The 15,083-nt window shown below is 50.9% G+C and overlaps 2 protein-coding genes across 2 annotated transcripts; both read left to right on the forward strand.

Moving 5' to 3' along the window:
* Positions 1-6,188: 6,188 nt before the first annotated feature.
* Positions 6,189-12,086, forward strand: BCR38DRAFT_487795 (1,3-beta-glucan synthase component-domain-containing protein; the record flags this gene model as incomplete). The annotated part of the gene is made up of 3 exons (XM_040864197.1): positions 6,189-6,367; positions 6,426-11,717; positions 11,771-12,086. 3 exons carry the CDS (start codon positions 6,189-6,191, stop codon positions 12,084-12,086), a joined length of 5,787 nt encoding a protein of 1,928 aa, XP_040712955.1.
* A 1,220-nt stretch (positions 12,087-13,306) lies between these two features.
* Positions 13,307-14,750, forward strand: BCR38DRAFT_397414 (putative FAD dependent oxidoreductase; the record flags this gene model as incomplete). The annotated part of the gene is made up of 1 exon (XM_040857666.1): positions 13,307-14,750. Exon 1 carries the CDS (start codon positions 13,356-13,358, stop codon positions 14,748-14,750), a length of 1,395 nt encoding a protein of 464 aa, XP_040712956.1. The 5' UTR covers positions 13,307-13,355.
* Between the last annotated feature and the right edge of the window lie 333 nt (positions 14,751-15,083).

The following is a 15,083-nucleotide window of genomic DNA, read 5'->3' on the forward strand; positions in this document are numbered from 1 at the left end:
CTTAAGGGAGGTGTGAAGTCGATACTGTACTTTGCTGCTGCGGCTGCTCCGCAGCGGGGGATGAGTTTGCATATGCTGGAGGGCTATCGATGGTCTGATTGGCACAGACAGGAGGTAACAGGATTCTGGAATCATGTTTTGGAGATTGTACTTCCACGTGTCGGGTGAGATGCGGATGTTGAATCCGCATTTCGATATGATCTTCTACGACGACCTTGATGGAGGAGGAAAGAAAGAAGCATGTCGCTGGTTTATTGAACCAGAGCCAAGCTAGCCTGGTCACGGGGGAAAATCATGCGGTCACTGATGAGAAGATTTCGAAGACATATATAGTCTGTACTGAGTATAAGCGTATTCCTCCATACGGGAGGCAGGTCATGGCTTGTGCTGCTGAGGCTAGGGTTGTTGAGTTGCTTGTGGGCATAGTCTGCATTCGAAGAAGACGGAATCAAAGAATAAAAGGAGCTGTTTGAACTCCTTGGGGAGATATCTGCATAACGCTGTCCAGCGGAGGTATGCGCCGGGAAACAAATAAAACTATCAATTGGTTGTTATGCATAGTAGAGTGTCTAGCTCTCTTTACACAATGCGCTTTTATAAACTAAACCTACAATACATGCTTGTCTATATGGCTGGATCAATTACCTTCTATCCATTGTGGCCCAATATGCAATGTCCTACCATGTGGTTTAACAAGACACCGCAATGATAAGTTCAATGTTGGAAATACCGCCATCTCTTGAGACATCGATGTAGGTGTGTTCTAACTTTCATAGGCCGAGTGAGATGGACCAGACGCACTCGAACACATCCCCTTTGCTCGAAACTTCCGCTGGGCGACGCCGATTGCAATCAATTTTCCATATTTGACCTCACGTCGTGTCGCATGCGATACGTCCGCCAGGGGATGAACTTCTTCCAGCAGGCCGCCGCCTTGTAGTTTATAGAGGCTCTTCAATAAACCTTCCGACACACCCCATCCTTCTCCCAACACGGGTCTGGCCGGTGTACATCCCGTATAGGCCAATAAGAAGAATACATACTCACTGATAGCGTGTTCTATCATAACACCACTACTCAGCGCCCCCCTGATATTGCTTTCTCTCAAATATACGAGGACGAATAAAGGGGCCCTGGAGGTGCCAACTTGAGCCGCCGTGTGGGCATTGAAGCTTAGCCAGGCAGATTTCTTCCTGTCACTATGGTGCTCATTGCTGCCCCTTTTCCTAAAAAATATGGAAGTTGCCATGCTCTCACCTACACTATTTAGAGGGACGATTCTCAGCTACACGGCTTGTCATATGTCCTTAAAACTATAATCTACTTCGTGGAGATTCCCTTGGGAACTTTGGAATTTCGGATGCTGTGTCTGCCCCCGCCGGTCTGCTCAATGCATTCTGAGGTTCGATATTCTCCGTACAGGTGCATACTACGGTCCTCAACAGTCTCTTCAATTTCTAGGAAACAGTCTCCGGTCTAAGGCCTGTTGGCACGATGAGGCACCATCTGCTTTCTGACACGCCGGTCAGTCTGTTGTAGTTTGTGATTGATGGTGGCGTCCCCACGCTGCCACACGTGATATATGCAATTGTGTACTAGGAAAGAAAAGAATCAGCTGGCCAACTCTACGGGTATTACGTATTGAGAGAAGTGCCGAGTTCTGAGCTATGGCAGGTGACCAGGAAAGTAATCGACCGATGTTTAGGCCTTGAAGCTTAGCTCTCGTTCCAAGGTTTATTGGAATTCTCATGTAGTGGACTATTGAATCATGAGCTGCTCGATTATCATCCTCCTGTCCAAGGGCCCTGTCCTAGGTGAGAACGGGCTCGCCGTCGTCTGTTGCAGAGTGTTGTTCGTCCTCGAAGCCTGCTAGTCCCTGTCGCTGCTACCGCTGCTATCAGGCTCTCCTCGATCACGTTTTGGGCCGACTTGTGAGCAGTCAGAAGTAGCAACCAGGGACATCGGTTTGGCGCCTTGGCGAGGCTTTTCGACATGGTGTAGTGAACCTGACGCTTGTGGGACTTTTGTGAGTCCTTCTTGGACACCGGTCGCGGAAATGGTCCACCTAGCCCTAACGGTCGACTCGTAATGCTGTACTTAGAAATACGGAAAAATCTCTCAGCTGTATGATGGCTACGGATGTTATGACTAGCCATGATTTTGTAGGTTTAGTATAACTAGGGGATCGAACAGGCATGGGAAAGAGCCGTTCTCAGAGAAGGCTGCAGAGAAAAGCCGCCAATGAAGATTGATCGCTTGCATTGACATCACCTACATCTCCGCGTGTATTATCTCCAGCTACACCTTGATCCGCTTAGAGTTTGACAATGTCAACATTATATGAGATGAGACTAAATTAAAGCATCACGTGCATCCTTTTCTCGTCGGAGATCGGGATCCGCAAAAAAACAAGCAGCTATGTACTAGAATTCGGGCGAGAAATACTACTTGTGGTAGCAAGTTGTTCCGTCTGATCTTCATCATTGACAGGACCTAATAAGGAACGGCCAGTTGAGAAGGATAACAAGCAGACCGGCAATTGGCATGATATGAAATATTGCGACTAAGCAAGATGACGATGGTGTAGCAATACCATTCGTTGCATTTGTTCCCATGTCTACGAAGTACCGGGCGTTGTTACAAACCCCTAGTAAGAATGCATTAGACACTGTCCCATGACTCCACCGCAAAACTCCCCGGCGCCTCAAAAGCCTGCAAACGATGTCTGAGGCGCAGCCCACTTGGAAACGTTGACAGTTTGGCTTGACCCTGGAATCATTTCGAGATCAGCCAACTGTGTGACAAAGAGTGAGCGGTGTAAAGTTTTGACGCTCGCGTTTCTCTTTTGCCAACTGGCGTGATGTTGTCCATGACCGCGATTTTCTCCAGAAGCCGATGTATCGCTCGCGTGTCGGCGCGCCCCTGAACAGCCCTGAACTCATTCGGGAACGGGAAGCTTGTCCGAAGATTGGATGGAGACAGATGGACACACAGACTGTCAGCTGCGGGGTCCACGCACCCACGAGCAGGACTCGAACTCTCAGCTCTGCAAATCATCCAGTTCGAAATCAGGCAATACTACAGTTACTTCCGGTAACTTCAGATCGTCGGCACGAGTTTCGCTAGTGGTAGCAGGGGGTGTATTCCCGGCAGTAACAGTGAATAGTAGATCTGCCAAGCTGACGATGTCAGCTATGAATCGCAGCTAGCCAAGTCCCAAGTGAGTACAGTATCTTGTAGGTATTCGACGTGACCTTATGTGAAAGTTTCCAAGATCATAAACCCGCATGATTCAGGCATATTGACATGCGGCTTGTCGAGGAGAGCCGATAGGTAGAAGCCAACAAGTAGGTAGAACACTGCTCCGTTTTTCCTATGCAAGAAGCAAGATATATTGATCCAAAATTAGCAGCTTCGTCATTGGAGTTATGAAAGGAGGTGGAACCATGAATGCGTGCTCTCTGGTGGTCCATGTAAGAACAAAAAGACCACTCGCTCGGCCGGTACCTGCATACAACGGTCCGGTTTTCTAACATTTGCCGGCCTTTGACTGGTCAAAGTGTGTCTCCTCACTGCGTTCGGTGCTACTAAACATATACGGTATCTATCTTCGCGACCCGTCTGGTCTAGACGTTTTTTTTTAGTCCTGCAGATGTACGAAAAGTGACCAGGGTGTAGTCGCACAGAAATTCTCTAGACTCCACTGACGAAGAAGTGTACAAGCTTGGTTGTGAGAGATACGGACAGTGGACTTTCCTGCTTGCCAGTTGGCAGATGGCGGGAGGATTCCTCGACAATGAAAGGATGCGGGCGGCCGGTGACCAACCCACCCCGGGAACTTCCACCAGTGATCCATCGATTGGGAACGAACGTCAGGCTGGAGTGGCAAATTAGAACTGTGCAATTGGCGGTTGGGTATCGAAGTTGTCGATCATCTCTCCTCGGGGCGTCGATAGATGCATGTACTTTGAGGCGTGGTTTCGTAGCAGGCGTTGTGTACAGTTCGCGTGTAGCGCGTCCATCTCATGCTGCTTTCCCACTGTGGCCTTTTTTGCCTTCCATATCGTTTTCTTAGAAGCCATCGCTGCATTGGGGTAGACTTCTGACCAGTACATACATAGTGGGGTGGCACAAGACGATACGGTACGAACTACAGGAAGATCCGCTTTCCTGCATAGAATACTAACGACGACTTTTACTCCTTGCTCGTTGGTTACAGAGAATTGACGGCGATCCTGTTGTCTTTATTAATATGGAAAAGGCGAATGTCGAGGCACTGCTAAACTGCATCGATGATGATTTGACAATGCATCCCCATAAGTGGCTAGTAGCTGACGAAGGCTGGAGGGGTTCGATTCACTGGTTGATGAAGCAGGCTGCGGTCGTTGAAGGCGAAAACCTGATTTTTACAGCGAATGGCCGTGGGCACCGACTCCGTTAGGAGGCCGCGAAAACCAGCTTTTGAGATTTCATTGGCAGTATTGCAGGTACTGATGCAGCTGCGGTACTGATGCAGCTGCGGTACTTGAGCGGTACTTAAGTGCGTACAAACCGACGCTAGTCATGTTAACCGAGTACATGATAACGAGTCCATGGTGGCGAAGCAATGCACAAACTCGTAATCCAAATTGCCTCTTTCACTGGCTTGTTTGGTCTGTTTAGGCACTGTTGATTTCGCAGGCTAAGGTAATCAAATTGTTGATAGACCACAAAACTCCATTCTGAATGAACATACAATGGTGGCTTGATGAGAACAAATATTCCATATCAGTTAAGCATTTAGCTCGGAGCTTGCTAGCAGCTCTTCCTGGAGTATCAAGTATTATCCTTAATGCTCGAGGTGACAGCTGCTTCAAGCTCCAGAAATTTCTCCATCAGTGGTGCCGCGGGTACATGCGCAATACTCAGCTACGGACACTTGGGATGACAAAGTACCCTTCTTGTCACCATGGAGATTTGCAGTTAAGCAGTACTTTCGGCCTCCTGAAATCCGGATGGCAGAAGCGAACATCCAACCACCTTGTAACCCCTGCGAATCCTGCGCCTGAACGAACCCAATTTGACCCTTTTCGGCAGCTCCACCACCCCTTTCCTTAGTTCTCTCAGGCACGGGTGAGCGACGCAGCTTTCCAGGGCAGGGAACTTGAATGTTGAACAATTACAGGGACTATCGCCTCTCACATTCGTAGCCACTTATCCATCTCGATCTGCCAGTGTCATTCTCTTCCTGATTCATTCCCTTTTTCCCCCCTTCATCCCCCTCGTAAACAGTTTCACACTCGCTTCCCTTGAATTCTTTTGGTCTGCTCGATATTTGGCGGCAAGGCTGTTAAGGAAAGCAGTTCGACGAGCGAAGGAATTGAGGGGCAAGCTCCGACTTCCAGTCTTTCGTTACCCCTTTTTGTTCCCAAACCCGATTTTGTGATTGCCTGCGCCGCAACGCACTCTCGTTTTCTGCGTCCACGCAACACAAAAGAATATCTAGGAAGAGACACCTTGAACCAACTCGCCTTGTTCATCAATCCGGGCTTGACGACGATTCCAGTCAATCGCTCATACACACCCAAGCCTGCTCGAATTGGAAGGAAAAAAGGATTGGCACAGGAACTGAACGCCAACGCGCTAGTGACTGAGACGCCGACCGACCCGTTGCAGCGCTGCTAGGTCAACGAAAAGCATCTAAAACACGCCGCGTACCAATCTACTCACGCCAGCCAACCGCCTCCTTTTCCATCCAATCCACCCCCAATCAGTCACGACAGCGATTTCCTCAGAATCACGTCAACGTCACAACAATCGCTCTTGCTGTGGCCGGCCACAACTCACATTGTTTCTCGTCGTTTTACGGGAACGGTCCGTTAATAATCTTAATCACTGCAAACTCACTTGCTGCTTCTTTTTTGCGACACGTTTGAGCAATTGCATTTGAACTCAATTCCCATGAGTCTGAAATGTAAGTGACAAACCTCCCGCGTTGGTACAGCCAACTACTGCACGTAGCAAGGCACCAAAACACTGCACACGAAACACCTGGCCCAACCTCTCCTGATCCTCCTTCTTCATTGCACCTGCCACAATTGCCCTCATACAATATCGCGGAGCAGCGACACGATTCCTGATGCATTTTTCTGACTCTATCTCTCCAGAACCACGCCGCACCCGAGACCTAGCCCCATTCATCCCCCAAGATGTCGGGCTACCCAGCAGGCGGTGGCCACGACTACGGTGATGGTTACGGCCATCCCCAGGGTCAAAACACTGATTCGTACTACGAGGATGAGCACAACCAACAGTATTACGACAACAACGGTTACGATGCGCATGGCCAGCAGCCAGGTAACGCCAATGACGGTTTCTACGATGAATCGTGAGTGCCTGGTCTCAACCACCCCTCTGTAGCAACTAATCTAATTTTGTCTTCACAGTGGCTACTACAACGCGGATCCCCAGAACCCGTACCACCAAGATGGTGGCTACTACGACAACAACGCAAACGAGCAGTACCAGGACGAATACTACAATGACGGCCACCCCGAGGGTCATGCCGACGGTCAGTACTACGATCAAGCTGGCTACCAGCAGGGCGCAGGGTACGGACCCAATGGTCGTTCCGAGGACGACTCCGAGACCTTCAGCGACTTCACCATGAGGTCCGACATGGCCCGCGCTGCCGATATGGATTACTACGGCCGCGGCGACGAGAGATACAACAGCTACGCTGAGGGCCAGGCCCGAGGGTTCCGTCCGCCCTCCTCCCAAATTTCGTACGGCGGCAACCGTTCGTCTGGCGCTTCGACTCCGAACTATGGTATGGACTACGGCAATGTTCTACCTGCCGGTCAACGTTCGCGTGAACCCTACCCTGCCTGGACCAGCGATGCCCAGATTCCGCTTTCGAAGGAAGAGGTCGAGGACATTTTTGTTGACCTCGTGGCCAAGTTTGGATTCCAGCGTGACAGCATGCGCAACATGTACGACCATCTGATGATCTTGCTCGACTCGCGAGCCTCGCGAATGACCCCGAACCAAGCCCTACTCTCGCTGCACGCTGACTACATCGGTGGAGACAATGCCAACTATCGCAAGTGGTACTTCGCTGCCCATCTCGACCTGGACGATGCTGTTGGGTTTGCCAACATGAAAGGCAAGGGCCGCCGCAAGGCCAAGAAGAAGGCCAAGAAGGATAAGAACGCCGATGAGAACGAAGTTCTGGAGGATCTCGAGGGCGACGACAGTCTCGAGGCGGCCGAGTACCGATGGAAGACGCGCATGAACCGCATGTCCCAACACGACCGGGTCCGCCAGATCGCCCTGTTTCTGCTCTGTTGGGGCGAGGCGAATCAGGTCCGTTTCCTGCCTGAGTGCTTGTGCTTCATCTTCAAGTGTGCCGACGATTACCTCAACTCGCCTGCATGCCAGAGCAGAGTTGAGCCTGTTGAGGAGGGCAACTTCCTGAATACCGTCATCACCCCCATCTACCAGTATTGTCGCGACCAGGGATACGAGATTTCCGAAGGCGTCTACGTCCGACGCGAAAGGGACCACAACCAGATCATCGGCTACGATGATTGCAACCAGCTTTTCTGGTACCCGGAGGGTATTGAGCGTATCGTCTTGGAAGATAAGAGCAAGCTAGTCGACGTCCCACCCGCGGAGCGCTACCTCAAGCTGAAGGAGGTCAACTGGAAGAAATGTTTCTTCAAGACCTACAAGGAGACACGGTCGTGGTTCCATATGATTGTTAACTTCAATCGTATTTGGGTAATTCACTTGACTATGTTCTGGTTCTACACGTCTCACAACGTTCCTTCCCTCTTGCTTGGGTCGAAGTACGAGCAGGAAGTCGACAATCAGCCTCCAGCCTCTGCCCAATGGGCCATTGCTGGTTTCGGAGGAGGTATCGCATCTCTGATCCAAATCATCGCGACTCTGTCAGAATGGGCGTACGTACCCCGTCGATGGGCAGGAGCTCAGCATCTCACTAAGCGTCTGATCTTCCTCCTGGTCATCTTCATCATCAACGTGGGACCGGGCGTTTACGTCTTCCTCTTTCCTGAACAGCAGGAATCCAAGATCTCGTTGATTCTGGGTATTGTCCAATTTTTCATCGCCTTGGTTACCTTCCTGTTCTTCTCCATCATGCCCTTGGGTGGCCTCTTCGGCAGCTATCTTACCAAGAAGAATTCTCGCCGCTACGTGGCCAGTCAAACCTTCACGGCTAGTTGGCCTCGCCTTCACGGAAATGACATGGCCATGTCATTTGGCTTGTGGGCTGTTGTCTTTGGTGCCAAGTTTGGAGAGTCTTACGTGTACCTGACACTGTCATTCCGAGATCCTATCAGGTATCTCTCCATCATGGATGTCTCTTCATGTCTCGGTGATGCTATGTTCGGTAACATCCTTTGCAAGTATCACCCGACGATCCTGCTCATTCTGATGACGTTCACCGATTTGATCTTCTTCTTCCTCGACACTTATCTGTGGTACGTTGTGCTCAACACGATCTGCTCCGTGGCTAGATCTTTCTACCTCGGTTCCTCGATCTGGACGCCATGGAGAAACATCTTCTCTCGTCTGCCCAAGCGAATCTACTCCAAGGTCCTGGCTACTACGGACATGGAGATCAAGTACAAGCCGAAGGTTTTGATCTCGCAAATCTGGAACGCTATTGTCATCTCCATGTACCGCGAGCATCTGTTGGCCATCGACCACGTCCAGAAGCTCTTGTACCACCAGGTTCCTTCCGAGCAGGAGGGCAAGCGAACTCTGCGCGCTCCGACCTTCTTTGTCTCCCAGGAGGATCACTCATTCAAGACGGAATTTTTCCCCACTCACAGCGAGGCCGAGCGTCGCATTTCCTTCTTCGCCCAGTCGCTGTCTACACCCATTCCTGAGCCTCTGCCGGTTGACAACATGCCTACTTTCACCGTCATGATCCCCCACTACAGCGAGAAGATCCTGCTGTCTCTTCGAGAAATTATTCGCGAGGACGAGCCCTACTCCCGTGTTACTATGCTCGAGTATCTCAAGCAGCTTCATCCTCACGAGTGGGATTGCTTCGTCAAAGACACCAAGATTCTGGCCGACGAGACTTCTCAATTCAACGGGGAAGATGAGAAGAACGAGAAGGACACCGCCAAGAGCAAGATCGACGATCTGCCTTTTTACTGTATCGGTTTCAAGTCTTCGGCCCCTGAATACACCTTGAGAACCCGTATCTGGGCTTCTCTGCGCTCCCAGACCCTGTACCGCACTATTTCTGGATTCATGAACTACAGCCGCGCCATCAAGCTGCTCTACCGCGTCGAGAACCCCGAGGTTGTCCAGATGTTTGGTGGAAACTCGGACAAACTTGAGCGCGAACTTGAGAGGATGGCCCGTCGCAAGTTCAAGCTCTGTGTGTCTATGCAGCGATTTGCCAAGTTCAAGAAGGAGGAAATGGAGAACGCCGAATTCCTCCTGAGAGCTTACCCTGACTTGCAGATTGCGTACTTGGACGAGGAGCCTCCTGTGACCGAAGGCGAGGAGCCCCGTTTGTACTCTGCTTTGATCGATGGCCACTGTGAGCTCATGGAAAATGGCATGCGCCGCCCCAAGTTCCGCATTCAACTGTCTGGAAATCCCGTTCTCGGAGACGGCAAGTCGGACAACCAGAATCACGCCATCATCTTCTACCGGGGAGAGTACATCCAGCTCATCGACGCCAACCAGGACAACTACCTTGAGGAATGCTTGAAGATCCGCTCTGTTCTCGCCGAGTTCGAGGAGATGAAGACCGACAATGTCTCACCGTACACTCCTGGGGTCAAGAGCAACACACCTGCGCCTGTCGCCATTCTCGGTGCCCGTGAATACATTTTCTCCGAGAACATTGGTATGCTCGGTGACGTTGCTGCCGGCAAGGAACAGACATTTGGTACTCTGTTTGCCAGAACTCTAGCCCAGATCGGAGGCAAGCTGCATTATGGTCATCCTGATTTCCTCAACGGTATCTTCATGTGTACTCGTGGAGGTGTTTCCAAGGCGCAGAAGGGTCTTCACTTAAACGAAGATATTTACGCCGGTATGAACGCTCTCCTCCGTGGTGGACGTATCAAGCATTGCGAGTACTACCAGTGCGGAAAGGGTCGTGATTTGGGTTTCGGTTCCGTTCTCAACTTCACCACCAAGATCGGAACTGGTATGGGTGAGCAGATGCTGTCTCGCGAATACTACTATCTTGGAACCCAATTGCCCCTCGATCGCTTCCTGTCCTTCTACTACGCCCATCCTGGTTTCCACATCAACAACATGTTTATTATGCTGTCGATTCAGCTCTTCATGGTTGTCATGATCAACTTGGGTGTTCTGCGCAACCAGACTATCGCCTGCGACTATAACCGAAACGTGCCCATCACCGATCCTCTGGTCCCTACCGGGTGCCAGAACACCGATGCTCTAATGGACTGGGTGTACCGCAGCGTTCTGTCCATTTTCTTCGTTACATTCATCTCCTTCGTGCCCCTCGTCGTCCAGGAGCTCATGGAGCGTGGAGTCCTTCGTTCAGCCACCCGTCTGGGCAAGCAGATGTGCTCCTTCTCGCCCTTCTTCGAAGTATTCATGTGTCAGATTTATGCCAACTCGGTTGAACAGGATCTCTCCTTCGGTGGTGCCCGCTACATTGGTACCGGTCGAGGTTTCGCCACAGCCCGCATTCCATTCGGTGTCTTGTACTCTCGTTTCGCCGGCCCCTCCATCTACTTTGGCGCGCGATGCTTCATGATGTTGATATTCGCCACTCTAACCATTTGGCAAGCCGCGCTGGCGTATTTCTACATCACTCTGCTTGCGCTGATCATCTCGCCATTCTTGTTCAACCCCCACCAGTTCGCATGGAACGACTTTTTCATCGATTACCGCGACTTCCTCCGTTGGTTGTCGCGCGGCAACTCCCGTTCCCATTCGTCCTCGTGGATCTCCTTCTGTCGTCTCTCTCGTACCCGTATCACTGGCTACAAGAGGAAGGCTCTCGGAGACCCGTCCAGCAAAATGTCGGCCGACGTTCCCCGAGCTGCGATCACCAACTTGTTCTTCGCTGAGATGATATCACCACTCATTTTCGTCGCCGTTACCGTCATCCCTTACCTGTTCATCAACGCTCAGACGGGTGTGAAGGATAACGACGATGATGCGGTTGCAACAGGCTCATTGATCCGTCTCGGTATCGTGGCACTTGCCCCCGTCGCTATTAACGCTGGTGTGCTTGCTGCCATGTTTAGTATGGCATGCTGCATGGGCCCAGTTCTTAGCATGTGCTGCAAGAAATTTGGTAGTGTGCTGGCCGCGATTGCCCATGGTACTGCAGTGGTCATGCTCCTCGTTTTCTTTGAGGTCATGTTCTTCCTCGAGGGTTTCGATTTCACCAAGACCATGATCGGTATGATTGCGGTTGTGGCAGTGCAAAGATGGGTCTTCAAGATCATCATCTCTCTGGCATTGACACGTGAATTCAAGACGGACCAGTCCAACATCGCGTTCTGGACCGGCAAGTGGTACTCTATGGGTTGGCACTCTGTCTCCCAGCCTGCGCGTGAATTGCTCTGCAAGATCACAGAGTTGAGCATGTTCGCGGCTGATTTTGTCCTCGGTCACATCATCTTGTTCATGATGCTGCCCATCATCCTTATACCACAAGTCGACAAACTGCATTCGATGATGCTCTTCTGGCTTCGTCCCAGGTATGTTTCACCCCCTAATGGATATGTATATGCGCTTGACTAACATTTCGCAGTCGCCAAATCCGCCCGCCTATCTACTCTATGAAGCAATCCAAGCTGCGAAGAAGAAGAGTCTTCCGCTACGCGGTGCTCTACTTTGTAATGCTCGTCGTCTTCGTCGGCCTGATCGTGGGCCCGATTGTTGCTGGTAGCAAGGTCCCGAGCAGCCTGACAAGTTCGATCCCGATGAATTTGCTCCAACCGACCGGACAGGACAACGACAACACTCGGAACGACACGTCGACGGGTACCGGTGCTGCAGATTACTCGGGCGTTGGCACTAAGGCCACTGCGACGGCGACAACAGACTCGAAGTTCCGATTTGTGTAAATTAGAGTGGACTGTATTTATAACGAGTTCTCAAAGTAGGTGGTGGCCACAGTCAGTTTGAGCGAAAAAGGCCTGGCGATGTGATGATGGTCCACCTGGGCGAGATTGCTCTGTATCGCAGGTGTTGGCATGGTATACGGTTTTTTCTTCGTTTTAGAGTCAGGCATCCATTTTTCTCGAGGGTTTTCATTGTCACATGGTAACGAATGGTGTTCTATAATCGCACGCATAATTGCATCCCCCCCGTCCCAGCGATGGGTGATATTGCATTTTGGCCCTGACAAGGGGAATGCGTTCTAGTGAAGGAAATCAATAGAAAACATATTGATAAAGTCATAAGGATGTTCTAAGTATGCCCTGTTTGTGGACGTTTTAACGGCCCACCAACACGCATGTTGTCGGTTAGCGGTCTCTCGCTACGAGGGATTACCAACCCCGAAAACTGAACTGACTGTTGTGCTTTGGATGACTCGATCGATACATTGCATGGCCAGTTGCGCAGACCAGTTTTGATGTGTAACGGCTTTGGATTTTCGTTCCGAGTCTCGCGCGCATGGCTTCCGGCTATGCTTCTCTAGTGACGGGGGGCGTCATTGCTTGCATAGGGGGCTGAAGATGGCATATATCCAACTGGTCGTTTTCCACCGGGTGTAACACAAGACAATATCTCTATTTTCTTGAACTAGAAGCGGTGGCATCTAATCAGGATGACTTGATTGGCTCTATCATCAGATATTATGTTCTGTTTCCGTCTTGTCCTCCATTTGACAGGAGTAGTAGTAAGCTAAGTCAGGTAGTGTTGATGTTGGCGCACTACATGACGGCCTGCTTCCGAATCGCAGCATCAAGCTCATGATCTGGCCTGAATAGCCCGACCTTGCCTTTTACGGAGGGAGTAGGACATGTATATTGTAAAGGAATGTTAGGGGAAGAAGTACGGGTTGGCTGAGTCTTTGTTAATACAGGCCACTTCGCTGTCGAAATAGGCTTCTGTACATACGGCGTCACGGTAAACCAGTCTTCCCATAAGGCACGGCAAACGTGGGTTGTCACTTTTTCATGCCTCGATCCAGTATTAAAGGGGATAGGCCTCACGGTATATTCGCTTATTCGTAATTTATCTGAGTATTTTGAACTGCTTTACTTAAAAAGTACCAATGCCCCGATAGCTGTGGGGACAGCGCTCCTGACAACATCTCTTAGTAATAAACACACATCATGTTGTTTGCCAAAATTTTCGCTTTATCTTCTGCTTCTCTACCCGAGGTGATGGGATTATCGTCCCTACTGAACCTTAGAAAGCATAGTTCGGACGATATCATCAGTCGGGATGTGGCAGTCATAGGCGGAGGAGCAAGCGGTGTCTACACGGCTTTTCGACTGCGCGATAACGATCAAAGTGTTATCGTCATCGAAAAGAAGGACAGGCTTGGAGGACATGCTGAAGTCTACAGTGACCCGAACACTGGATCTAAGTTCAATATGGGTGTCCAGGTGTTCGAAGATTCACCTATTGTGAGGGACTACTTTCGCCGGTTCAACGTTCCCTTGGTGGCGCAGAACATCTCTCAAAGATCGGCCAGGGTTGTAGATTTCTCGACTGGAGAGGCGGTGCAGAACTACACTCGTCCCAACAGCACTGAGATCAGCTCAGCCTTTGTAAGGTATGCGCGTCATTTGTCCGATTTTCCGGGCTTGCGAGACGGGTTCAACGTGACCTACCCGGTACCCCCAGACCTACTCCTCCCCTTTGGGCAATTCATCGATAAGTACGAACTAGGCAGCTTCGTGGAGACCGTTATGATCCTACTCCCAGGATTCACTCCGCTCCTGGAACTGCCTACTCTCTACGTGTTTAAAGCCCTGAGCCCACAGCTCGTTCAAGCCTTCCAGACTGGATTCGTTATGACGCCCGACGACAACACGGCAAGGCTCTACGATGCTGCCGCTCAACAACTGGGATGTGACGTACTCTACAATACCACCATCCTGGCCATGGACCGCTCCTCCTCCTACTCTTCCTCCGATTCTAACAATGCCATCAAGATCGCTGTTCAAACGCCCAAGGGAGTCAAGTTGATACTCGCCAAGCAACTCGTCTCCGCCATCCCCCCGACACCGCAGACAATGCAGGGCTACGACCTCAGCGCCGAAGAACTCCTTCTGTTCAACCAGTTTTCCGGCAGTGGGTACTACACCGCCGTCCTGAACAACACGGGCCTGACGCAGCGCTACCAAAACTTCAACCCCATGCAGCCGTACGGTGTGCCTCTCGATCCGTTAGCGTACAGCTTCGAACCCGCCCCCCTCCCAGGATATACCAAAGTGTTCTACGCCTCGGCACAGCCCATGTCCGAGGAAGAAGTGAAGGCGAATATTATCGATCATATTGCACGGATTAAAAGTAGGAATCCATCCCTACCTCTGACGGAGGCGGAGTTTGTGGCTTTCTCGGATCACTCGCCGTTTAATCTGATGGTTGGGAACGAGGCGGTCAGGGACGGGTTTTATGAGAGAATGTATGGGTTACAAGAGCAGAGGGGGACGTGGTTTGCCGGGGCGGCGTGGATGACGCAGGATAGTGCGGTCATTTGGGAGTGGGTGGAGGAGTGGTTGTTGCCGAGGATTTTGGAGGCTGCGGCAGGTGGGAAGTCTGGTGGTTGAAGGGGAAATACTGCTTTGTGGAGATGTAGTTCAGGGAGCTTATGGTTTTTTTGTTCTCAGTGTGCTGGGAACAGTGAGACACATCGTAGAACGAGAAAGGAAGGAGACTTTAGCCGAGGTTACAAAGGAAGTGCTTTTGCGACACGTCGGGACTCTGCTTGCTCGAGGGGGTTGGTTCATGGTTCATTCTGGCATGCTATTGCCGATGAAGTCGACCCGTGAGACAGATGCACCCCGCCTCGTCCCAAAGAGGACTGGTCCTCGAGAGTAATCAGTGACGAAGCATTGTGCTACATCGTGGGAGTCTTGATGGTGTCAAGAAGTTGAACTCCG

This window comes from Pseudomassariella vexata (assembly GCF_002105095.1).
Source record: "Pseudomassariella vexata strain CBS 129021 chromosome Unknown BCR38scaffold_11, whole genome shotgun sequence".
NCBI classification, from domain to species: domain Eukaryota; kingdom Fungi; phylum Ascomycota; class Sordariomycetes; order Amphisphaeriales; family Pseudomassariaceae; genus Pseudomassariella; species Pseudomassariella vexata.